The following is a 25,054-nucleotide window of genomic DNA, read 5'->3' on the forward strand; positions in this document are numbered from 1 at the left end:
TCTTCAATCTACCATCTTTCCAGTATTGGTCTATCTATCCTCGACTATAATCCTTCACTATCTGTCAACCAACAAGATATCTGCATATTCTTTCATTCTTCTGCCTATTCTAGGAAACTTCACTAATCTTGGATACTCCGCTCTTCTTAAAGCTCACTTTAAATCCATTTACCTTTCCTCCTTTTGGAGTCCAGTCCTTGACACCTTTGGGCGCGTCGCTTTCCAAGTTCTGAGAAACCATTTCTTGCAAAGCCCAGAGATCAACCCCGTGGGGCTCAATTTACTTGGATATAAGCGCGAGTTACGTGCATCAGGAATGTCAGTATCTCTCTTTTCGCTCTCGAAGACTCTACGTCCTTCAAATCTGTGTCAATTTCATTCATTTCGAAAAGTGCAAAAGGACCGGAACCAGCACGCCTCTCTCTCCTATATATATATATGTATATATATTGGATCTTATACTTATTAATTTGCTATTCTAGATCACATTCGACCACCTTGGCAAGGGCTCCTATCGAGTCCCATCCAACATGGAGTTAATCGGACTGTTCTTGTTTTCCGTATCCGTGGCTTTCCTGGGAGTGTTTCATACAGTCCCATTGACAAACATCCGTCCTGACGCCGATTTTGCTCTACGCCTGCAGAGTGGGTTTCGAATGGGATACGTGCTTGACAGGATTGGGGAAGTTGTTGACGCAGTAGTTCCTCGTCACAGACTGATGGAACCCATCGCCACCCCAACCCCTGAGTACATTTACACAAGCATTAGCACGCATGCTGCCTACCCAACGTGCTCGGTCCGGCCGGTGACACTCGCGAGCAGTCAGCCAGCTTCTACTCTAGCGACCTCAGTAATAGCGTCATTTAGCTCCTCGGGCCCGAACGAGAAGCTTTCCGCTACAGCGGTTTCACATCCACTGCCTTTAGCTCGAGCTATCAATTCGGCAGCCGAAACGATCGAAGCCACCGTCCTCGACTGGGTGCGTGATGTCTGGTCTTTCGTCACCCGTGCTGTGAAATGGATCACTTTGTCGTCTCTAGACGTTCAGTGGCATTTTAAGGTCACTGTTTTTGTCTTTCTGGGTTGTACCCTGGTGGCCATTACCGGTACAACAGTCATCGTCCTTCTGACCGTCTACTCTGTCTGCCGACAAGTTGGCAGAGAGTTTATCCGCAAGGCGGTGGCGGATAGCAATGAAGTTGCTTCGATGATGGAGGAAATTGGCCAACAGAAGGGCATGTTGCTGGAAAAGATGGATTCCTTCCACAAAAAGGTGTCCGAGTCGATAAATCACATCGAGCGCAGAGTTTCCGAGAAAGAGAGCAACATCGATGTGATGCTCGACTACACGAAACGTCGGGCAGATCAGGTCACCGACAGCATCCTGGATGCCGTAGCCAAGCTGGAGAGGCGGTACCTCCCCTTTCCAACCAAGGAAGATCTGCTCGGTGACCGGCTCACGATGTTCCACGACACCCTAAACGCCGCCCAGAAGGACCTCCTCGCCCAGGTCGAAGGAGTGAAATTGGACGTTCTAGCTAAGGCTTACGAACTGAAATCGGGCCTTTCAACCCAGGCCAACGACATGAGGTCGCACCTCCGTGTCCAGGCCGACGAGGTAAAAGCGTTGGTTCCTGAATTTAAGAAGGAACTCCTAAAGACAACGCTGGAGCTGCGCGGCAGCCACCTCGGCGACTGGGTTGAACTTTTTGAAGCCGAGAAAGCACGGCTTAAAAAGATGGTCGCAAAAATTCAGACGGTGGCCAAGGGCTTCCCGACGCAGGCAACGGCTGACGAACTCATCCACACGCTAAAGGGTGAATACCACGAATTCGAGAGGAAGGTCGCCGCTGCTCGTGAAGACGTCCACAAGGCTGGGCAGGAGACTGAAAACATCGTGTTCCAGCTCCCTAGGCTTGAGCAGAATGTCCAACAGATGGAGGTGAGCTCCGTTTCCCCCTTTCCTGTATTTAAGCCGTATATACTAATATTGATTTACCTCAGGACGATCTCCAACGTCTGGATGAAGAACTCGCGCTCGCCCGGGTCGCCATCAAGTCAGCTCGGTCCTCACTGAACGAAGTGGGGACCCTCGAGGAAATATGCTCTGAAGGCGGATCCGACCTCGAATCCCCAGGTGAACTGTCAGAGCTGGACAAGGAAATTCTTCGAGAAGCCTGCGATAGCGACACCGGCGTCGATGGCAACAATAACCTCGCGGATTCCGAGGGAAGGGGCCGCCAAAGGACCAGGGAGGAGATAACCTGGCCTTCCCGCTACTACCCAGGAAGTCCGTCAGTCCCGCGAGGTAGACGAACTCGACGCTGGTGGGCTTGCACCTCGTACACGCCCGAGTTCGGTCCAACTCCGCCCCGGAGCTGCGTGGCACTGGAGTAATTCTCCAGCTTCCCCCTCCGAGCGTAGGATATGAGTTGGTTTGAATTGGGTCTATGTGGGGAGGTAATGTTCTTCAATCGTTCTTTTGACACCACCCGGCCTGACGCCTGTGCAGATACTAGTAAATATAGATGTGACCTTTTTATGCCAAATTTGAGGATGATCAACCTGGTTTGGCATGCTGGCAAGGTAACCAGGCGCGTTTCCATGGATAAGGGTTGCGGGACCCGGTTGCTGAGCTGGGATAAAGTGGACCTTTTATTGCTCTTGGGAGCACTTCTTGGACGATTGACGGCTACTGAGGCAAAGAGGGAAAGGAAATGGGGTGAATGACGAATATAGCTTTTTGGGCCGGTGGCCAAGGAAAAGGCGGGTTTGAATTGTATTATTTGCAAAAGCCATTTGTACGATAGAAGACCGATGAATAATACTCTTACTCAAGGGGAATATGATCGAAAAGTAATTAATCAAATACAAAAACGGCGTTAAACGAGCGAAAACCTCCTAAGCAATGTTGTATTCTCTCTCTCTTAACCCAGCTTGTCAGCGTGGGTGTAGAACTTGGGTAGTGGCTCCAGTTTTTGGCGCAGGACCCAGGTGCGGAAGTGCCAGACGCAATTTTTCAATTGGTACATGGCGTGTTTCCCGGTTGGGACGGAGAATACTTGGTCAAGTTCTTCAAGGGTAAGAGCTGCAGGGAAAGTTAGCAAAAATGTCGACAAGCGAAAGGGGGGGAAGGGGATGATGCCAGCACAAACCTTTTGTCTCTGGAAGGAAGAGAAGAACCAAAAACCAGCCAATAAGGCACCAGGCCGCATACCAGGCGAAAGCACCCTGTGGTTTAAACGCACTCCGCAGGTGCGGCCAGGTGAAGGAGATGATGAAGTTGAAACACCATGTTACCGCTGTCGCCCAGGACATGCCAACTTCGCGGACGTGTAGTGGGAAGGCTTCGGCAGAGTATGTAAATGGCACGGGTCCCTCGCCGGGAGAGTAGAATACTTCGAAGAGATACATGCCTGCGGTCACCATGCCCAATCTTGTTTTGCTCTGCGGGTCGTCGGGCTCGATCCAGAAGGAAAAGCCAGACCAGAAGAGGAACAGGGCGAGCCAGGGCAAGGTGAAGAGGAGCAGGTTGCGTCGGCCCCATGTGTCGATTGTGAGGAACGCAGGGATCGCGAAGACCCAGTTAAGAATCCCGGTGCCCATAGAAGCGAGAAGGGCGGATGACATGCTGTACCCGGAGTCGACGAAGATGGTAGTGGAATAGTATGCGATAATGTTAACGCCGCAGAATTGTTGGAGCCACATGACGATGGTCGATGCAAGGGTTGCGCGGGCGTTGCGTGGGATTGTGAAGAGTTCCCAGAGCATGCTGAAGAAGCCCTTTCCTCGGTTTATTTTGCGTTCTATTTCGACCCCGACATATGCGTAGTAGAGGTCGCGGGCAGCCTGGAGCTCGGTGGGACGGAGAATGAGAAAAGATTCAAATGCCTTTTCAATTTTATTGTGTTCAATGAGCCATCTTGGAGATTCTGGGCAGTAGTAAACTTGAGCACAGACGATGAGTGGTAAGACAACAGTTGATCCTAGCATCAGGCGCCAGGCGAGATCAGGCTCCAGACCACCGAATGCTACACCCATGATGTTTCCAAGCATGATACCAAATGCCGTCCACCTGAGAATATACACGTTAGTTCATGAGCCCAGGATTCTACATGTTAGGAAACTTGTACTCACATCTGCCACATCATGACCAGAGCTCCGCGAATCGGGGCCGGCGCACATTCTGCAGCGTAGATGGGCACGGTAGAAGACTTTGACCCGATACCCAAACCAAGGAAAAAGCGAGCTAGGAAGAGATTAACCCAGGAATTAGCCAGTCCTTCCCAGACCGAAGCGAGAGCGGCTATCATGCATGTGATGAAAATGGTGCCTCGACGGGCGGTGTATCGATTCATAGGTTCCGTCAACCAGCACCCGAGAATAGCACAGGCCAAATATGGAGCACCGACGATAAGGCCTGTCAGATTGTCCGTCATTGCTTGCGAGAACCGTCCACCATCCGAGAACGGTTTGATGTTGAATCGCTATCATCGCAGTACTTAGCACAGAAATATAAACTAGGGGAGGCATGGTGTTGAGAGGGATAATGTATACCTCTAAGTACAATCTTTGGGCACCGTTATTTACCGTTTCATCCATACCTTGAACCGCAGCGGCGATGGAGCACATTACTGTCGTTGCTCGATGTATTAGCATTTCCCTTGAATTCTTAACTAGAAGAGGACAACCGGCATCACATACTGGTAAGGTGGAAAAGGGCCATTGGCTGCGACCATTTGTGAGTCTTTTCCCTTCGTAGGGCTACCTTGTCCTCTTCAGTGAGTTCCGGTAAGTCGAGCGCGCCATCGGGATTCTGGGATACCAGAGCCCCTTTCTTGAAAGTGTCGATATGATCCATAAGGTTGTATCTCGTGCAAAATCGTTCCACATCAGCCATCAGCTGGTGTCTCGAAACCTGTGCGAGAGGATTCTCGAAAATGGCATTTAGCTTGCCATCAGAGCCCCGACGTTCGATATCGTATATTGCTTTAGCACCCTCGGGCTTCATTTCCTCCCCCTCTTCTGGTCGAAGGCTTTCTCCTCCCTTTTCGGGTTGTAGATCCATTTTTCGTAGAAGACGTCCCTAGGAGAGGAGAAAAATAAATTTTTGGAGTGAGAGAGCGATGAATTATAGGATAGAAGGCATGTAAACCAGCCAGGCAGAAATTTCGCAGGATGGTAGATGAATGAAAGTTGAAAGAAGAAAATCTCCTGACTGGATCCACACGGAATTATAACATGGACGCGGATCTCCAGCTGTCTTACGGAATAGAAGATTTCTACTGGTTTTATGTACAGCACAAGGCTGACTCGGGTTTTATGTCGTATCCACCTCGGCCAGGGGTCCTTTGACAACAATATACGATGTAGCAGGTCTACATCAGATCCAGAGTTCCCAGCAACATGGCGGGGAGGAAAAAAGCCATGGTAGCTTTATTCCCCCCTCTTCCCACAGCCTTGGGGAATATAGGGGAGCTAAAACAGCGCGGGTGCGACGAAGACAATTTCCACAGTTTGAGAAACAAACTGCCACGTCCCCGCGCGGAGTAGGCGGTGCTTTGCAGGTCGGTGTCTCCCTATGAGCAATATTCCTTGTAGGTGATCTGCAATGGCACACTTCGGCTGCGGCTGAGGTTCTGCACGCGACACCAAAAGGGAAATAGAAATGCAGTGACCGGGGGGAAGGGAAACGAAATGGTTCACGTCATATGGTAGTGAGGCTGGGTTCGAGACACTGGAATCTGAGAACCAGTCGAAACATCACTATGACTTGGCCGGCCAGGAGTGAACCCAGACCAGCGAAAAGTCGATGAAGCAACAACCAAGCTTCGAACCAAGTTCAAGTGTGCGCTCCATTATGGCGTCATAGTCACACCGACAACAGTGGACGGAGGGCACGGGCATAAGTATCCATGCGAAGGAGTTACCCTTGACTTAGTACAAACGCTGTAGCAAACGGGGATTGTGGTTCCGGGGATTTCCTCCACATCTGATCGCTCTCACAGCTTCTCTTTGACGTTGCATCAACAGAAATCAGCCTAAAGAATTGTGTAGGAGGGCCAAGCTTGCATCAGGCGGCTATGTAATGTCAATAACTGACCCACTTTGTACGCTGAAATTAATCACCAGCGCCCGAAAGGCTTGTCCATGATTCCATAGGCCTGGCGGCTACATACTCCGTAACTCCCCGGAAAGCCATCCCGCAACATCGTTTCTCCGGAAAACCTTCAAGCTTCTCCGCATCACGTGAGCAAGCTTGTCTCAACGTCCAACTCGACTCGACGGCCGGATAGACTGGCGAACTGACTGACTGACTCATGACGAGAGCGCGACGGGCGATCCACGGTCGGTCCGCTCCTTTCTTTTAGCAATGCTTTACTACACGAATCCGCCAGGCTGCTTTTGCCGTTGGATTGAATGAAAGCAGCGTTTCGCCCTGATTTTTCCGCTTTTGTGGTGTACCCTTCTGAAACAACGAGTGGTGATAGGCGATACTTCCCTTGACAGGCCAGGCAGAGGCGGGCGTGCCTTTGCTTTCTTTGTCATTTATTGATGGTGACAATATTAGGCGGGATTTTTTTTTTTTTTTTTTTTTTTTTTTTTGGTGCCTTTCAGGAATGACAACTGTTGTTTCCATACGTTGAAGTTCGAGTCCATTTAGACATCTTGCGTTCTCCCCAACGGGGATTGTCATTCCAAAGGACAAATAGAGTGCTTTTTGTCTAGAATCAATATTTTACACATCTAAGCCCTCCTCTAATTGTTGCGGGTTTTAATTCGATCTTGAACTTGGGAGGTCTCGCCCTTGCGTTGTCGTAGGATGTATTTTATACTCCTCCTCTCTGCTCTGTCCAGCTGTTGTGCCGATTGCACAGCTACAGCTTTAAAGAAGCACTGCTGGTGCTTGCTTATGTACCCATTGGTATAGAAGTTACTCACTGCTTAGTTGAAACTGATACCCTTTGTATCTCTAACAAGAATCCGGGGGAAGAAAATGGCGGTCATTGTTGGCGACTCGATAAAGAATGTAAGGAGAGCACCAAGCGGAGTAATACTTCCGCAGGCTGTATAAGGGCCTCATCTTGCAAAGAATGTTCCCTGAAAGGACATGACTCGGGAGGCGGACACATCTCTCCTCCAGAATTCTATCCTTGCACGCTCCTCCATTTCGGCTTCTCCCTAAACTATCCTGTAGTGAAGGGTTTCTCCTTAGCAGCGGAAAGTTCCACCAGTTTTGCCTTGCTCTACTGTTGCTAGAGTTTTCACCTCGCTTATTTGGCGTGTTCGTCCTTCACAACAAACACGCGCGCCCACCTTATATATTTCCCTCCTTCTCTCCATCTTTCTTCCTCTTTCCTTCATCTCTCATCCACTAATTCCATCTTCCAAACTTCAAGTTCTTCCAACTCTCGCTTTTTGACCTATATCTTCCTCACTTCGCTCTCCTCCGCCACTCTCAGCCTTTATCAGTCTATCCTCTTGACACTCGATTTAAATCATTCGCTAAATTTCTCTTTCCTCTTCCCTTCCAGCTTCGAGTCCTCAACTCAAGCTAAGGTCTATTAAAGCTCCGTTATAAATACTCCATTTCTCATCGTCTCTCGACTCTCCTCTCACAACATTCTTTCCGCGGTTTTAACGCGTTTGCGTTTCAAACTTCTCGAGAATGGAGCCAACAGTACTCGTGACGCTCTTCGCAGGGCTCATGGTCTTCAGCAGCTGGTTCTCTGTGCCCCTGACGACAATCAACCCACAGAGGCCGGTGGCCGAGAGACTGGTGGGCTGCTTCCAGCTCACCGCCGCAGCACAAGGCGTGTCAACGCTCTATTGTCGCTTCAACCACCCCAAGACTGATTTCTCGATCTTGTTGAATCAAACGCTGCCGTCGGTTGACCCGGCTCATGGGGAAACCCATAAGTTATGGTTGTCAGAGGCGGCAGCGGCCGATTCAACTCCCACAGGGGTAGTGACGACTTCGTTGATCCCAACTCCTACTGCGCCTTTCGGAGGTGCTCAGCACGTTGTATTCGACAATCTTTTTGACAACGGCGCCGAATACCCTGAATGGTTCATTGCCAGCTTGGGCTCACTTCTCGGTGACCATGTGCGGCGGCACCCCAATATCTACACCGTCGTTGTCGGCTTGCTGTCCGTTCAAGTCCTTGTGATGACGTGGTTCGCCCGTCAGATCCAAACACTCACCCGTGAGTCCCGTGAGCAATCGGAGGAAGCTGGCTCTAAACTTGTTCAGGCTCAGCTAGCAGAGGAACAGGGTCGTGTCAATTCACTTATCGCCAAACTCGAGAGATACACTGTCGATTTTCCATCGCTCGACCAGCGACTCAGCCAACTGTCAGCAACCGTCAACTCTTGGCCACAACAAATCCCCAAGCTAGTAGGTGATGGACTTGTCCAAATCCGAACGCAGGTCGACCAATTCGACGCCATATTCGAACAGCTCCGGAAACAGGTCAATGATCTCGCCAGTGCGCCAGAAAAGAACACGGGAATTGACGTCCAGGATACCCCCTTTTTGCAATCCCTCCAGGAACAGGTTCGACAGCTGGTTTGTCAATGGGAGGGAAAGCCATGGGAGCTGCCGCATAGCGAGTTAGCTGCTCGGATACACGGTGTCAACGAACGGTTAGAGCAGCTGACACCTAAGCAGGGCGGAGACACGAACGAGTTATTCGACCAGATCAAGCGACTGCAGAAGGACCTCGACCAGTGGAAGGATTCCGTAGTGGTGAATTCCGAATTTGCCAACGTTGAGGCGGATCTCAGGTTGATCACAAAGAAGGTGGACAGCAAGCCATGGACTGAATCAATCACCGAAGTGGGCAACACGGTCAAGTCTCTGAATCGAGAATTGCACTCATTCAAAGAAATTTCGTCTGCCTTGAACATCGAACAGAAAAGCCTGGCCAGCGATGTGAAACTCATTGATCAGTTTGTGAATCAGCTGAAGGCGGAGCAACCGTGGAAACGGGGTCGCTCCCTCACTGAGGATCAATTGACAGCGGTTAACGAGTTCACGACGCTCAAAGGCTCCCTGGCGACGAAGGAGGATACCAGGGTTCTTGCAGAAGCTATTCGGCGGACGGAGGGCTCCCTGGAATCCTGGATCTCGGAGACTTGGCCCGTGGATCTTCATAAGTTGGAGAAATCCTCCAGAGCATTGGAGCAATCGTTGAAATCGGAGATGGACTCGACCCGAAGACATTGCGCCACCCACGAGGATGTCAAGTTTGCCTGCGCTTCCGTTGGAAGACAGGTCTCTGACGATTTGAAGATCCTTGACAAGGAAATCGACTCGCTGAAAGGCGATGTCAATGGATTGTCTGCCAAGGTGACGGATTTGGCGGCTCGGCCGGTTGGTGGCAGTGTCCAAAGCACTGTCACCATCGAAGAGCTGCTCAAGGTCAAAGACATGGCAAGGGAGGCTGACAACTCGGCGATCAGTGCCGAACTCGCGGTCGACAATTTCAGGGACCGGATGTCCGCTGCGGAACGAGAAATCGCGGGCACCAACACCCTCCTCCGATACCACGAGTTCGATATCGCCAGTTGTGCCGCCAAACTGGGAGTTCAGCGCAAGAAAGTCACCTTCGATGGTGCCCCAAACCCGTTTGGGCCAGCACCAACAGGATCAACAGCGCCTGAACCCCAGTCCAAGGGTGAAGCGAAGCCCGACAAGCCCGGATCTTCGACTCCAGCTTTAAAGGAGGAGAAGCCAGCGGCTTCACAAGCTTCGCCAGCGGCAACGGGCTCTGACTCCAAGAGCGAACCCAAGTCGGACAAGAAAATCGAGCAGCCCTCGACCGGTTCGGCCTCTGAAGAGTCTGCTAAGCTCGAAGGGAAGACAGAGACAGCCTCAAAGCCGTCAAACGCTTCAAAATCTGTCGAACCCAAGTCTCCCGGGCTCGAGGCCAGCATGTGGGCGACTGCTGGCCCGACCGAAACCAAACCCACGGGACTCGAGGCAAGTAGGTGGGCGCCCCAGACGCCTGAACCGAAGCCTGCCGGATTAGAGGCCAGCCGTTGGGCGCCTCAGACCAAATCCAGTCCTGGTGGAAGCGGCCAGAAGAAAGGCAATTCGAAAAAGAGCAAGAAGGCAAAATAGAGCTTCTTGCTGAATTAGCCGGTATGTATGCGTCTCCATCTCTGACTCGTCGGCCCCATTTTACTGCTGGCGACTAACTGTTGGTTTTGTGATTCTTAGATCCTTTACCATTCTGCGCCGAGGTTTCGGGAAACCCATATAAACTGTTGTCTACACGTCGGCTCGCTGTTCGTTCGCCCCGCAGAGGTATTCCGCCATTATATGGCAATAATATCTTTTTTTATTCTATACCCTCCGATGTCCGCTCGTTGATGCTCCCGGCCACTTTTATAACCGATCACGATGGGCAATAACTTATTTTAAACTCTTACACCTTTTATCTCGAGGTGCCTAACTTGGTCCTCTGTCTACGCCCGGTCGTTTTTAACAGCTACCGCACTGAAAAGGTGCACGTCCGTCTCTATCGAATTGATGCATTCTTAGCTACTCCTTAAGGACTACCGATTTTTCTCTTTATTCTTCCTCTTGATGCGAGCCGAACTCTTTTCCCAAACGCCGCGCATTAAACTAACGAATGGTTTTCCTTTTTCGACTAAGCGGGTGTCTCTCTCTATTACATACAACAAAACGAATGTGGAATTCATCCAAAATCACTCTGATATGTCCACTTAAATAGCTATTCGTCGCTTGGTCGACAGTTGAAATACATTAGCAAGACATTCACTGAAAAAGAGTTAGTGCTGCGCATCGGATTGCGGCGTCTTATTGGAAATACTTGGTGTGTCAAAAGTGATGCAATATGTATGGGTCATGAAATAGCATTTAGCGGAGTTTAGCGACGGTTTATATGGACTTTGTGTATTTTTTTAAAACTGCATTTCTTCGTGGAATCATCACAGGCTTTTATATGAACCCTTTTTGTCTTCAAATCGCCTGTTTTAATGGGCTTCTATTGTCTCATTATGAAAGTACTTTCAGGATGGCCGACTGAATGATAGCCTCGTTGGCGAATCTATTGAATAACTTCTTGTGGATTATGATGATAACTATTTCTTGGCCAAATCAACCTCTCCGATGTCAGGGGAGGATACAACACTCAGTCGCCTATTAGGATTCATAACGACGTTGCTGATTACTCCCCCAGTCATCCTTTTGCGGGGCTTTTTGAAACAAGGTCGGAAGGCTAATGGTTCGGATTAAGTCAAAGTCTCTCTTCCTGTTTCCACTCTCTACTACTCCGTGCAATTGATGTTGATCTCTCCAGGAAGTTCAGTATTGAAAGGTCCAGATATTGTCTAAACCATGTTATCAAAAATGAAGCGACCAACCCCTGTATACAATTGTGCTCCTTAATGCCTGTTATTTTAAGCAGAATGCTACTCTGCCTCGTCGAAAACGTACTTTCTGCATGATCTCTTGAGGACCTCAATCCTTCGTTGTGTATGAACGAAAACCCGGCGATACATTTCCAAATTTTCGCTTACAACTTGCCTTCTCGTCGTGGTCCCAGCACATATATCTCGCATACGCAATTCCATCTCCTTCCGTAAAAACGGTTTGCAAAGACTGGGACAATCAGCAAGATCAAGTACCAAGTTGTCATAACCCTCAACCAGCGCAACACCAAGCTTAGTGGGGATGAATTCCTCAACAGAATTCCTACCGTTTCCACCTCGACGTCTCGTGGCCACGTATTGGCGATCCTTGATTTTGAAGATATGTTCTGCCATTGTAGCATCCGTCCCAATCCCGTTGGCGTCCATGAGGCCAATTAACTCTGGCTCGGTAAGGTAATTGGGAGGGGTAGTTTTGCCTTCAGTAATTTTAGCTTCTTTAGGCTCAAAGACCTCTCCAACCGTGAATTTGGGGAGTTCTTGACTGCTTTCCCATTTGTCGTATACATAAATGTCAAGGTAGTTGCGCTCTAGAACAATGAGTCCTTGCGCATGGAACTTCTCATCGCCATATTGAATGTCAACTTCGGACGTTTCGCCCTTCGCATCGTCAGAACAACAAGCCAGAAACCGACGAACGACGAATTCGTAGACTCGCCGTTCATCCGCAGTCAGCACGGACGGCGCAACATATGTCACGGGATGAATTGGGGGATGAGCTTGATCATTATGGCGACCGGAACGTGGTTGCTTGAATCCACCGGCCATCAAACTGAAGAGGGTTAGCAGCCACGTGGCTAAAGAATAGATTGATTAGAGAGGAGTTTTGAATGATATGCATACCCTTGGGAATATTGGCCCCATACACCGTCTTGGATCTGCTTTTCTATAAGCTTTTTCAAGTCTATCCCCTTGTCAAACTGGTCTGTTTCTGTACGAGGATAACTTATGAAGCCTTTGGTGTAAAGTGATTCCGCAACCTTACGTTTCCATATTAGCACAAGAGCATACAAAAACGAGATATATCACAACATACTTTCATAACCTTCTGACTGTCCATACGAAGGAATTTGCTTCCCATCATTTGCAGATCCACCGTTGTCAAGGGTAGCGGGCGCCACTTTTTGGTAGGTTTCTTGTTGACCTTCGTAACCTTAGCGGTTTTGGCAGTTAAGCATCTTTCAAAAATCATCACCACTGCAGCTCTGTCGAACAAATTCCCCCGACTCCAGGTGAAGTTCACAGTTTTACCATCTCGTGCATGCGTGACCTTGATGGACCAGTAAGGTTCCGGTTTGAAGTTTTTCACGCGAAAGTACCTATCTACCACGAAACCCAGGGTGGGAAATTGGCAGGAACCTACAACCGAGTCAGATGGAAACAATGGGGGAGAAACGTACGTCTTCTTACCGTAGCTAATTAGACGCTCTGATAGAGCTCCGCCCAGAGCTCCTAACTGGAGCGTTAAAAGCCGAGTGAAAGCCGCGCCAATCCTAAGGTCCAGCTCAATTCGTGCTGCAACAGCGTTTATCTGGCGTTCATCGAGAGCAATCGGATTCCTCGCTGCACGCAATACGTGGCTGGCTACCATTAGCAGGTAGATTCAAGTAGGGTTGGAGGCTGAGAGAACTGACGCCCTTTCCGTGTTACTGAATTTTGCTCTCTTGACTTCAATCCTAGGATTTGCGCCAACCGCCTGAGTTCGTACTTCTGATCCAATGTGTTCTCCTTCCCGATCACAATCGGTCCAAATGAACAGGGCATCTGCTTGCCTGGCTTTGTTTCGAATATTTTCAGCAATGCCGATTTTGTCCTGCAATCATTAGCCTTTGCTGAATGAAAGACCGGGTCACGATGCGTACTTTATCTACATCATTAACCACCGGTGCATCGAAAAGCTGTCCTGGAGGACACGACTGCCAATGTCGCCATTCAGATTCAAAGTCCAGCGCGGTCAAATGGCCAATAACGCTGGTCATTGTCACAGAGGAGTTTCCCCAAGGCGGGCCAAAAGAGAATTGAAATTCATAGTTTTTGACATATTGATTGCCCCGAATAGCAACCTTAATCCGCATTAGCGACGTTCTTAGGTGTTTTGGGACGATGTATTCAGGTTATCTTACTGTTCTTAGAGCGCCTCCTGATAGATGCTGGGCAACTGCCTTGGCAATGGCAGGCTTCTCAGCGACGCAAAGGATCCGAGCACCCATATTTTCCTCCACCACCTAGCAGGTGTGATAAGGCGCATCAATGCGTCACTGCATTGCAGGCACTGCGTATCTTGTTCAGTTTTTGATGGAATCAGTGAAGAAGAACCTGCCAGACATTGCTCGAGTCTAGATGTCTTTGTGCTTTTGGAATTGTGCTCATATCAGCCATCAACGAGCCCGGTGTTTTCTTTTTTTTTTCTTTTTTTTTTCTTTTTGGGTGAGGCACACCTGGGACGAGAATGTCGGGGATTCGGGCCGTGTGTTAAGCACACCGAAGCACTTCCTCCAGGCTTCACTCCGCTTCGCTGACGGGCTTTTCTGTGACCTCGCGCGCGTGTTGAAGCCCGTCGACGCGTTAAGCTTCTTTGACGCTGCGCTAACCGGCTTAGCGCAAACCTTAGCCGCCCGCCCAAACGTCTCTCAACGCCAGCCCAGTCGACAGGCTGTCAAGAATCAAGAATCGACCCCGGGAAGCCCAGCGGAGACGCCCCGACTCACCAACGGTCCACCATGGCGTTGCCCACTCTTACGGCGGTTCCAGATTGCGCAAACTTCACATTGACCGTTCAGCCCTTTCTCTCTCAATTCATATCCCTGCCGCCGCAGATATTCGAAGCCGGACGCGACTTTGAATCCCTCAAAAACATTTATGTCAACACGAATCCTCTAGTCACAGCGGTCGCGTTTTCGTTGCTGCTTGTGCCATTGCTGCTGATTGTGTCAGAAATCAATAGGAACTACTCTCAAGTTGACCGGCTGTGGAGCATTCTACCATCTGTTTATAATGGTCATTACGTTCTGTGGTCTTATCTGAATGGTGTCTCAACAGATCGAACCTGGACTATTTTTGTCTGCACCTTAATCTGGAGCGTAAGTTGGCCCAGAGAGCCATGCTTTGGTCGTATTTTAGGAAAGGAGTAATAATTAATGATTGGATTAGGCCCGCTTGACATACAACTATTGGAGGAAAGGTGGCTACTCGATCGGCTCCGAGGACTACCGGTGGACTATTGTCCGCGAAAAAATCAACAATGGTTTCCTTTTGTTCCTCTTTAATATCTTCTTCATCTCCCTGACGCAATCCCTTCTTTTGCTCATGATCACCGCTCCCACCTACGTGTTCCTCGTCCTGAATACCGTCGGCACCGCACCAGCATTCGGATTGCCAGATCTCGCATTCTCCCGTGGCATGATCTTTTTCATTATCATCGAATACTTCGCCGACCAACAACAATGGGATTTCCAGAAGGCGAAGCAGTCCTACCAACAGACCGCCCGTGTGCCCACAGAATACAAGTCTACTTTCTCCGCCGATGACCTTAACCGTGGATTTGTTATCAGCGGTCTCTGGTCCTGGTGTCGCCATCCCAATTTCGCCGCAGAGCAAGCGGTTTGGCTCATGCTATACGTTTGGTCTTGCTACGCGACGCAGACGTACATCAATTGGAGCGGCGCCGGTGTTTTGGCATATATCCTGTTATTCCAGGGAAGCACCATCCTGACCGAATCTATCAGCGCGAGCAAGTATCCTGAATATGACGATTATCAGTATTTAGTCGGCAAGTTCATTCCTATCCCGTGGCTCGGCTCCGGACACAAGGCGATGTCCAAGAAAAAGAAAACTTCGCACAAGCAAAAGAGTGAGAAGAAAACAGAATAATGCAATTTTTGCATACGTATAATATCTCCAGCATGGGAGATATTTTCGATTTGGCATGTCTGTCGTATCCTCCTTTTGGGTTCTTGCGTTTGAGTTGTTTTCGCCCCATGTATTTGCGAGCTGGGCTTGATTTGAGTTCGGGTGGTGTTTGACCTGGAGCTCCCAGTGCATTGTGCTTTGTATGCATGTTGAGATTTTTGTCTTGATCGCAGATTCCATCTAATGGCTCAACATTGCGGCCAAGTTAAGCATTCATTTGCTGAACAAAAAGATGCACGGATGGTATCTTCACTAGTATTAATCTCCTTACCGTACAACATAATCCTACCCAGATAGATGTAGAGAAAGGATGGTGGTTAAAAAGCAATATTATAAAATGCTCGCTACTTTACAAATAAGCTACCAAGGAAAAGCCACATTCCAAGTTGACACTTCATGGTGTGAAAATCAAAAAGCACAAGCGCCGTAAGAGGAGAGATCCAGCTAGGTGAAAATATCCAATATCCATCATCGATACAACATGATAAAGCAAGATTTCACCCCTTCTTCTGCCGCTTCTCTCTTTTTTGTTATCTCTCCCACTCTTTGAGGAATGGTTTCGAATCAACTAGCACCTAGTAACACACAAATTGGGAATATGGAGATTCCAAGAAACTGTCCGGAAGGAAAATATGAAACTGAGCGTCAAAGAAGTGGATTGGGAGGATTGGACGTAAGAGAAAATGAAAAGAGGTTTTAGATTGTACAATACATACGCGTGGGACATCAGGGTCGAAAAGATATGTGGGGGACTATGTATGGCGAATCGTATCGATGCTCTAAGGGGAAGGGCGGTCGCTTTCTTGGCTGTGGTCGCTCATACTTGGGCCGCCCTCGGTGGGTGGTGGAGGCGGAGCAAGCGTTCCAGCGCCGCCAGTTCCATCAAAGTATTTTGCAAATTCTCCAGATTCGGGCCAAGGCCTTTTGCCAAGGAGACGGACTAGGTCATCACGGCTGAGAACCTCCTTGGACAAAAGCTCCTCAGCAACGAGGCGAATCTCTGGTTTCTTTGCTTCCAACAGCTCACGGCATTGCTTGTAGGCTTCGTCAACGAGGCGTCGCACTTCGAGATCGATGTTCTTGGCAGTTTCTTCGGAAAATGGCTTGTGTAGTTGTTGCTGGTCCTCTTCGAAGTACAGATATCCGATCTTCGACGACATACCGAATTTCGTTACCATGGCGGTTGCGAGGCGTGTGACTTTGTTGAAATCATCACTAGCACCACTTGTGACGGTGTCGAAATGAAGCTCTTCGCTAACACGGCCGCCTAGTGTCATAGCCATGCGATCCATAAGTTGGCGAACGTTCATCAAATAGGTGTCGCCTTGCGCGGGTAGATATTGAGCGTAGCCTAGAGCACCCTGACCACGTGGGATGATGGATACTTTGAGCAACGGATCAGCATATTGGAAGTACCAACCACAAATGGCATGACCAGCTTCATGGTAAGCAACAGTGCGTTTCTCTTCGGGCGACAAGACAAGTGATTTCTTCTCAAGGCCGCCGACGACTCTTTCAATTGCTTGCTCAAAATGTTTCATCGTTACGCTAGACGCGTGGCCACGAGCAGCTGTGAAAAGATTAGTTTGAAGTTTCAAAATGTATTAAAGAATAGATGTAGAGTGTTCACATACCAACCAAGGCAGCCTCATTCACACAGTTTGCAATGTCGGCCCCAGAGAAGCCAGGTGTCAATGCTGCTAATCTGCCCTTCAAGTACTCCATGTCTTCGTGGGTAACAATTTTCTTCAAATGAACGCCGAAAATTTGCTTGCGACCGTCCATCGTTGGTCTATCAATTGCAATATGTCTATCGAACCGACCAGGTCGCATCAAGGCCTTGTCAAGCACATCGGGTCTATTAGTACCAGCGAGAACGACAACTTGCTCAGAGGTATTGAACCCATCCATCTCCGTTAGAATTTGATTGAGAGTACTTTCGCGTTCGTCGTTACCACCACCAAAGTTTTGCTTTGCTCTCGATTTACCGATAGCGTCAATTTCGTCAATGAAGATGATGCAAGGGGTATTCTTCCGCGCAGTTGCAAAAAGATCACGAACGCGAGACGGACCAACACCGACAAACATTTCCACGAATTCTGAACCACTGACGCTGTAGAAAGGAACGCCAGATTCACCGGCCGTAGCCTTTGCCAGCAGCGTCTTACCAGTACCTGGAGGACCTGACAAGATGGCACCACGAGGAATCTTCGCGCCTAGTCTTTGGAACTGCTCTGGTTTCTTAAGAAAACTAACAAACTCCATAATTTCAACCTTGGCCTCGTCCATGCCAGCAACATCGGAGAATTTGATCTTGATATCGGTCTCATGGTTAAATCGTCTGGCTCGGCTTTTCCCAATACCGAAGATACCACTTTGACCGCCTGCTCCGCCACCGGCACGTCTGGATAACCAAAAGAAAGATCCGATGAGCAGTAACGTTGGACCGAAGGACAACAAAGTGGCTAGCCATGGCACTTCATCGGAATAAGCAACAGGAATGCGCTCTGAGCTTGGTATACCAAGCTCCCTCTGTGCATCATCCAATCTCCTTTCAAAGGCTTCAACGGATCCTATCGTAAAGTAGTAGTGGAAGTTTGGTTGGCTGGCGGGGGACTCAGGATACATGCTCGCGACGGCTTCACGGTGCAACTCCACGCGTACTTTGTTGCGGTTGACAACTGTGAGTTTATCTACAAGCCCCTTGTCAAAGAATGTAGTTCTAAACTCTTGCCATGTGATGTCCTTGGAAGTTTCTCCGGGGAAAAGGCTGCGGTAGATGTAGTATGAGATAAAGGCGCCGATTAAAAAGTTGCCGGCGTCGAATTTGAACTCGAAGGGCTTGAACTGTTGACCTTGATGGCCTTGTTGGCCCTGTTGGCCCTGCCGACCCTTCTGCTCGCCACCCTCTTGCTTCTGGGACTCTTCACTTTCTTTTCTAGCCTTCTCCTCCCTACCGTCGAAGTACCCCTCCTTGAAGCCCTCTTTCTTGGTCATCTTCGAAGCCACCTGCCACGAATGTTTGCTGAGGATTCGAAAAAGCTTCGCCGCGGTTGCAAGGGAAAGTTCTTTCGACTGGTGGACTTCCTTCAGGACCTCTTTAACCTCCGCCGGTAGACCCGCTCGCTTGAGCTCCTCTCCCGCATCATCTATCAGCTTTGATTGCGAGGCCGGCAACGTCTTCTTCAGCGATTGAACTATTTTATCGATCTGTTCGATCTCTTCCTTGTTCGCCTGGTACTCTGGCTGCTTCGGCTCCTTCCCACCCTCAGGACCCTGTTCCGGCCCTGGCCAGGAAGAGTTCCTGTTACCATTATGCTCAGGCCCACCCGAGCCCCGTATTTGCTTGTCGGAAGCATCTTTATTCTCGCCGGGGCCGTTCTTTTCGTCTCTCTTATCCCGCGGGGGTTCTGGGTCGCCTTGGTTCACGGTGGCATAGGTTCGGGGACGGTGCGCGGATATGAACGCGGAAAGCTGAGATTGCTGCAATGAACGAGGCCTCGCACTCCGCGCCGCATACGTCGCACACTCTGTTGCTCTCCTCGAGTATCGAGCAAGGTTGCCAGGCCGTCGAAGGAAAGTGGCCATTGTCGAGTGAGAGGGACAGGGTGAGACCGGCTACTTGAATTGACGACAGTCGTTCAGGAGAAATTGCCGCGCTAGAAGACCCGTGAGAGACCCCATGCGACAGGGGGAATGTCAGATAATAATACAGAAGAAAGAATGAAGAAGCTGAGCGCCGTGGGATCCCTCGTCGTCGAGGATATTTGCTGCTCGGGGTTTAGGCGAACGTCCTACGAGCGAATTCAGCACCATGCCCGGCTGCTGACCGAATTTTCGCCCAGCCGCTGACTCATCCGCCAGTGCATTCTAGAACGCCAAGCCCCGCGAGCCACACCCTGCCACTCGTGACTCGCCGCCGGACGACAGCGGAATTTCTCGCTCGCAATCTGCTTCAACGCCCGGTTGGGATTGGGCCGCCAATGTTGGCTGGAAACCCCACAGAAACCAACAATCTCGGCCCGCAACGACGCCATGCTCGCCCGTTCGAAACCAGGACTTGGGCATGTCCTGGAGATGACAATAGTTTGTTCAGCCGCAGAATGCTCTGAACAGAGCTCAAATCGCCTTGAATCAGATTTGTTGCTCTCCTCAACCCTAGTCTAGCACCCAATCTACATTGCGAAATGGTAGTTAAGAATAGATGTTTTCTCAAATAAAGAAATGACTTAAAACTAACATAAAACAATGTCTCAAAGGTAAAGCAGTCAAAAGCTCTTGTCCCATGCCCTCAATAAAGAAAAACAATGGAACAAAAAAGATAGTGGAGAGGTGCACCAGATGCCTAATAATCAATATACATACTCCGCAGATAAAACTCCGCTGGAATGTCTCACATATTAACCGCTCTCCCGGTTGCCCAAATGTTTGCATCTATGTGATTTGTTTCACCCTGTTGCCCCTGGCCCTAGCCCATTACCAACCAAAGTGGAAGAAAATAAATAAATATAAAATAAAGTGTAGAAAAGAAAAAAAGAATAAAATAAAATAAAAAGAAAAGAGAGGAGGGTGAGGTATCTTCGTAAAAATGGTCTTCTTCATATTATCAATTTGTCCCTTCATCTCCGAATTGAAATCCGTTATTCGGCATTTCTGCCCAGTCCCACTCCAGCGTCATCGGCATTTGCCACAGCTCATGAGGCACAAACGGTTGCTGGAAAGCTGAAATATCAATGGGCAGCGAATTAGTAGAAAATTGTTGCTCTTGGTTGAGTCCTGCTGCTTGATTTAGGGTTGGGCCTCCCAACAGGTCGGACAACTCTTGATTAAGCCCTAGCGGGCCTTTTGGAAGTGCGCCTGGGACATTCTCGGCCGCGGGGGTGTGGAAGACGGGTTGCTGCTCTGGACGAGATGATGGAAAATTGGCCATAGAAGGCGCTGCTTCCTGGCGAGTAGCATTGCTCGGCATATATGAAAAGGAAGGCGATGCTTGTGTCGTCTGTGGCTGTGTGGCCGATGGCGTCGGTGCGGCTTGGGGAATATCCACATGAGGACCATTTGGTGTCTCGGCGGAGCCATTCTCCTCACCAGCAGCCTTGCGCTTTCGTTTTGCCTGTGACTCCTTTTCGGACCGGTCCAATACAACTTTGGCGATCCTCTCGAATTCAGAGCAGACACTAAGCATGCGCTTGACACTGCCATTCGACTCATCCGTCGCAAGTTTGGATAAGAAGTTCACAACAAGATTCATTAACTTCACGTCAGACCGGGCTCGGGCGTCTAATGGGTTCTGTAGAATATTTGCGAACAGCGTAACCAAAGCTGAAATTGGGAAGTAGAGGATCAACCTGTGTGGGTTATGTCAACTATAAGCAGAGTCCATGGATTATCGATAATAGTGCTTACCAAACACAAGCAAAATCCCCCTGTGGGATGTACTTGATCAGGTTGATCGACGCCCTGGCGGCAGATACACACAGGACTGCGGAAGAAAATACCCGGGGATTCAAAGGCCTGGCATTAAGACCTTGGATGGCGTAGTTTGACAGCCGACTTGTCCAGTATCCATGGTGGACTGACATGCGATGTATAGTGGTAAGGCAATTATAGTAAGCGAAATGAAGCACCACGATGGGTAGAATTAGAGGCCGATGCGTAGCCTTGATTTCGTATTCGGGGCGAAAATCGAGAGGGATACTATCTTTCCACTCTTCAAGCTCTCTATCAAGCTCTCCAATTGTGTTGAGAAGCTCCCCATCAGACTGACGCGAAGCCTTTGTTGAGTAGAGTTGCTTGTAAACTTTGCTTTCAATTGTTGCAAAAAGGCAGAGAAGGCGAAATAAGTTCACCTTGCTTTTACCGTCGGAAAGGGGAACATTTCCGATGTTGTCCGGGGGGTCTTCACTCGGGAGCTCAACGTTCATGTCATCATCATCTTGAACTGGTGGGCGCCCGGAACGTAGACAGATACTACAGCAGGTTAGTTGACAAGTACTAAAAGCCGGGGCGAGAACATACTCTTTGTCCAGCATATAAGCAATCCAGAAGACGCGTTTCCGTTGCTCGAGTTCTACGGGATTTAGACCGAACCCGGAACCGCGCTTATGGAGACCAATACTGTGGGAAAGGCGAATAGCGGCTGCAACAAGGAAGAAACTTGGTTGCGGGTTGGGAGTCCCTTGGAGAAATAGAGCCTGGGGCCATTAGTATCACAATTATTTGCTGAGGCAAAATGTACCTCTCGGAAGGCTACGTCTCTACTCACCATACCAAGAAGCGCTTGCACACTTAACAGATCGGCATTCCGCATGGTCAACTCTGTCAGCACACCCATCGCATTTTTGAGGTAAAGCCAAGCCTTCTTGTCCTCTTCCTGTGGCACCAAGTTACTCATAACTCGTAATCGGTGTGCGATCGCCAGTGCAACATTGATACTAGCCCACCAACCCGACCCTTCGTAGGGATCCCGTGAATATTGTCTCTCTACCAAATGCATAAATGTTGGTTCATGAAACAGTGGGAAAACACAGTTGAAGTTTTCGAAGTAATCTCTGAAGAGAGACAGTGCCTCATCACGCGGTGGCAACGGCTTAAACACTCGTCGAGCAAATATGTCACTGAAGATCTCCGGCTTCCAGTATATCCACTTATTGTCGTCGATATAAGCAGACGATATCATATCCTCAAAGGACGAGTCTCCCGTTTTCTCGTTCACCCATTGGATACCTTTGGGAGAAAATATAGAGAAACCTGACGAAGATCCTGCAAACACACGTTAGCGGCCCTATTCGAAGACGGATCAAGTGTAATTACCAATATATCTCGTTTCGCCACAATTGGTTGTGACGAGAGAGCACATCATATCCGAAAGAGAATCTAGCTCTGCTTCAGATTCCTTTTGCGAATCAGGCGAACCAGCGGGACTCCGAGGGCTAAGGTTTGGATCTGCGCGAGGAGTAGACTGATGCGAGGATGCGCCTTGCATCATTGAGTGCATGGCGGTCGGAACAGCAGGAATTCTCGAGGCCTGGCTTCCCGCCGCCATAGATCTATCAGCAAGCCGCCGTTCAAGCGTCCCAAGATCTGTCTTTCCACCATCGACCTCTGATAGTAATCCAGAAAGCCTCAACAACGACTCCATGCGCCCTAAGCGGTTCTCAAGCCCTTCGATGTATTTGGCTCTAAATAGAATAGTATCATATCAGCATAACGTCAGAACGATCACCGCATAAGAGAACTGAACATACCCTTTTGGTGGGTTCCTCTTCTTCTCGACTTGCGTGAACACACATTCTGTCTTATAATTTATGCAATGTGAGCATTTTGGCATCTTTCCATCACATTTGATCTTTTTTTTCCGACACATATCGCAAGCCTAAGAGTAAATTCATTAGCGATTCTCGCTTTCCAATCTTCCCGAGAGCCCGAACAGGGACCGCATACCCTAGCTATCCTTCTCCGCTTCGCGTCATTATTGTCCTCCACACCACCCATCATTTGGTCTTCTGAAAAGGCCGCTGCCGACTGCGTTGGCGGAATAGGAGAGGTGTCAGTGTTGGGTGCGCCGAAGATTTGAGGCGGCTGGCCCGTGATTTGGGACAGATCGAAGTCTGCGCCATCTGGCCTTCCTGCGCCGAAATGCTCCATTCGGGTGAGCTATTCCAGCTCGATTCGGATCTAAGTTGGTGCAAGGACCGAAACCAAATTGTTTTCTGTGTCCTGTCAAGGCAAAATTCTACGACGTGGATCGCTTTCTGCCGGCAGATTTGTGAGGCGGGGAAGGAGAGGATAGTCGGGACGTGGGGCTGCGGGAGGATAGACCTGTGGAGTGCGTGGGAGTCGAAGTGTAAAACCAGCAACAACTTATCGACAAGGCAGGCCGTCACAAGTGCAAGTCGGACAGAGAGAATTCGAGTCCGGGTGCTGGGCAACGTAATGCAAACTTGTCTGATGCTATAGCTAAAAGGCTGGGGGAGAGGCGTTGTTGGATTTATTGTCAGGAAGCTTGGAAACTATACAATTTAGCTTCTTCCCACCGTCCAGCAGCCACAGAACCACCCGAAAAAGACCCAGGCCTAGAGGACGGGAAGAATTGGGCGGCGGGAACAATCTTTTATTGACTCCTGGTTTCAAGCTTCGAGGTTTCGTCCAGGCGCAGGATCCGGCGGACGATTCGTTAATCAATATCTTGGCATCGACTCAGAGAAGCAGATCGGTGCCAGCCGAAGCATGAACTAAGTAGTGGGCTACGGGAAGCAGCCCGAGGACCTAGAAGTTGGGACTATTTCCCCTAGCCCACGAGCCCTTTTTTCGTCGTCAGCTTGGGATATAGGGCTCCAGAAATACGAAGATTAGCCTGCAAAGGATACACCAACCATTCGAGAGCTCTCCGTGTTCCAAGTCCGCAGCCAACTTGGAGAATCAAACGTCCAGGGCTCGCTAGGCTTCCAGACGGGAACTTCTCTTGGTCAACAAGGAACACAGATAGCTGCGTAAATTGCGCATCGTGGGAACCCGGGAGGCAGATGAGCCAATCCCTCTCCTTACTACTTAGACTTATTCTTCAGACTGATCACCTTGTGCAACACGACCTCGTGCGTGAGCACTGAGACAAAAGGCAGTGCCTAGGACATCTGTGATAATTATGGACATGGAATGGTCTTTCTCAAAAGTTCTCCGAGCGGATGGGATCCCGGCCGTATACTCCGCATATCTGTACGTATGTCCTCCGTACGGAGTACTCCAGAAGTATCTACACACGTGCGCCTATGAATGCTTCAAGATCTCCCAAGGTTGCTTTCAGTCTTTCTACGAGTTAGACCAGTCAATCACAGGTGCATAGCGGAACTCAATTATCACCCTCAAAATACGAAATGCGTTTTTCAATTCCACTTTCGCTGTTGGCGAGGATGATAATACGGGTATTGCAGAAAGCCACAAGAGCAGCATCCCTGTTTAGAGTTGACTAGTGAACGATAAAAGTGCTGAGATGGATTTCATGCGGACGGAACCAAGAGCTCAAGAACCGGTTTGCTCACCAGAAAAAAACACGCATCCAGGTCCTGTGTGTGATGACCACCCCATACGCTTACCGCTTATTGCTCACGCGCGAATCAGCTGGCTTCATTTTCCTCACGACAATAAATTCACTCCAAACTCCTTTGTAATCTACAGCGTAACTTTTGTAGCACATTCCAGTTCGAAAGAGCCAGCCGACTGATCGTTACTTCAGCCCAAACTCATATATCAAAAAGCCCTCTCAGCTGACATTTTGCATTCGGAGCATGGGAGCATGCCAGACCCAAATCGCATGCGATGGTGTTTCGCTTCGCCGCGATTCTGCAGATAGGCAGCAAGTGTGCTTCCTTTGACGTGCGGTCCATCCAATCAAGCCACTTGGCTTCGAGAAACAATCTCGCAGATCCTTGGCCGCGCTGCCCGAATCGATGATATCTTGAGCTAGTGGCATTATGCCGTCGTTAATCGGAGCAAGATGGGCGGCACGGTTCGGACGGAACGGCCGCTCAGTCCCAAGGCGCTGGAGATCGGATCCTGCCCAAGGCAGCAACATTTCGTCTTGGAAGCAAACGTGCACCCAGCGACCCCTCACCTCCAATACTTGCTCAATGGATTCCTGGCCCTCTCTAGCCTTTCTCTCCCTCACACGACATTATGAAACAAAAT

General features: G+C 49.4%; 8 protein-coding genes across 8 annotated transcripts; 3 read left to right on the forward strand and 5 right to left on the reverse strand.

Moving 5' to 3' along the window:
- Positions 1-530: 530 nt before the first annotated feature.
- Positions 531-2,398, forward strand: D8B26_001416 (uncharacterized protein; the record flags this gene model as incomplete). Its single annotated transcript, XM_003065421.2, has 2 exons — positions 531-1,943; positions 2,006-2,398. 2 exons carry the CDS (start codon positions 531-533, stop codon positions 2,396-2,398), a joined length of 1,806 nt encoding a protein of 601 aa, XP_003065467.1.
- A 530-nt stretch (positions 2,399-2,928) lies between these two features.
- D8B26_001417 (uncharacterized protein) lies at positions 2,929-5,577 on the reverse strand (the record flags this gene model as incomplete). Its single annotated transcript, XM_003065422.2, has 5 exons — positions 4,706-5,577; positions 4,559-4,635; positions 4,139-4,488; positions 3,157-4,076; positions 2,929-3,089 (listed from the first exon to the last, which is right to left on the reverse strand). Exons 1-5 carry the CDS (start codon positions 5,067-5,069, stop codon positions 2,929-2,931), a joined length of 1,872 nt encoding a protein of 623 aa, XP_003065468.2. The 5' UTR covers positions 5,070-5,577.
- A 791-nt stretch (positions 5,578-6,368) lies between these two features.
- On the reverse strand, positions 6,369-6,698 carry D8B26_001418 (uncharacterized protein; the record flags this gene model as incomplete). Its single annotated transcript, XM_066123530.1, has 1 exon — positions 6,369-6,698. One exon carries the CDS (start codon positions 6,696-6,698, stop codon positions 6,369-6,371), a length of 330 nt encoding a protein of 109 aa, XP_065979604.1.
- Positions 6,699-7,670: 972 nt separating this feature from the next.
- On the forward strand, positions 7,671-10,127 carry D8B26_001419 (uncharacterized protein; the record flags this gene model as incomplete). Its single annotated transcript, XM_003065423.2, has 1 exon — positions 7,671-10,127. The coding sequence occupies one exon, from the start codon at positions 7,671-7,673 to the stop codon at positions 10,125-10,127; it is 2,457 nt and encodes an 818-aa protein (XP_003065469.2).
- A 1,094-nt stretch (positions 10,128-11,221) lies between these two features.
- On the reverse strand, positions 11,222-13,973 carry TOP3 (DNA topoisomerase). Its single transcript, XM_066123531.1, has 7 exons — positions 13,585-13,973; positions 13,324-13,524; positions 13,096-13,274; positions 12,872-13,041; positions 12,498-12,820; positions 12,305-12,441; positions 11,222-12,233 (listed from the first exon to the last, which is right to left on the reverse strand). Exons 1-7 carry the CDS (start codon positions 13,669-13,671, stop codon positions 11,444-11,446), a joined length of 1,887 nt encoding a protein of 628 aa, XP_065979605.1. The 5' UTR covers positions 13,672-13,973; the 3' UTR covers positions 11,222-11,443.
- A 162-nt stretch (positions 13,974-14,135) lies between these two features.
- D8B26_001421 (uncharacterized protein) lies at positions 14,136-15,686 on the forward strand. Its single transcript, XM_003065425.2, has 2 exons — positions 14,136-14,541; positions 14,612-15,686. Exons 1-2 carry the CDS (start codon positions 14,182-14,184, stop codon positions 15,329-15,331), a joined length of 1,080 nt encoding a protein of 359 aa, XP_003065471.2. The 5' UTR covers positions 14,136-14,181; the 3' UTR covers positions 15,332-15,686.
- AFG3 (AAA ATPase afg3) lies at positions 15,675-19,150 on the reverse strand. Its single transcript, XM_003065426.2, has 2 exons — positions 17,005-19,150; positions 15,675-16,940 (listed from the first exon to the last, which is right to left on the reverse strand). Exons 1-2 carry the CDS (start codon positions 18,956-18,958, stop codon positions 16,150-16,152), a joined length of 2,745 nt encoding a protein of 914 aa, XP_003065472.1. The 5' UTR covers positions 18,959-19,150; the 3' UTR covers positions 15,675-16,149.
- Positions 19,151-19,933: 783 nt separating this feature from the next.
- On the reverse strand, positions 19,934-23,445 carry D8B26_001423 (uncharacterized protein). The gene is made up of 7 exons (XM_003065427.2): positions 22,814-23,445; positions 22,618-22,745; positions 22,184-22,551; positions 21,636-22,132; positions 21,389-21,564; positions 20,777-21,340; positions 19,934-20,718 (listed from the first exon to the last, which is right to left on the reverse strand). The coding sequence occupies exons 1-7, from the start codon at positions 23,015-23,017 to the stop codon at positions 19,977-19,979; spliced, it is 2,679 nt and encodes an 892-aa protein (XP_003065473.1). The 5' UTR covers positions 23,018-23,445; the 3' UTR covers positions 19,934-19,976.
- Between the last annotated feature and the right edge of the window lie 1,609 nt (positions 23,446-25,054).

Source organism: Coccidioides posadasii, chromosome 1, assembly GCF_018416015.2.
Source record: "Coccidioides posadasii str. Silveira chromosome 1, complete sequence".
NCBI lineage: Eukaryota > Fungi > Ascomycota > Eurotiomycetes > Onygenales > Onygenaceae > Coccidioides > Coccidioides posadasii.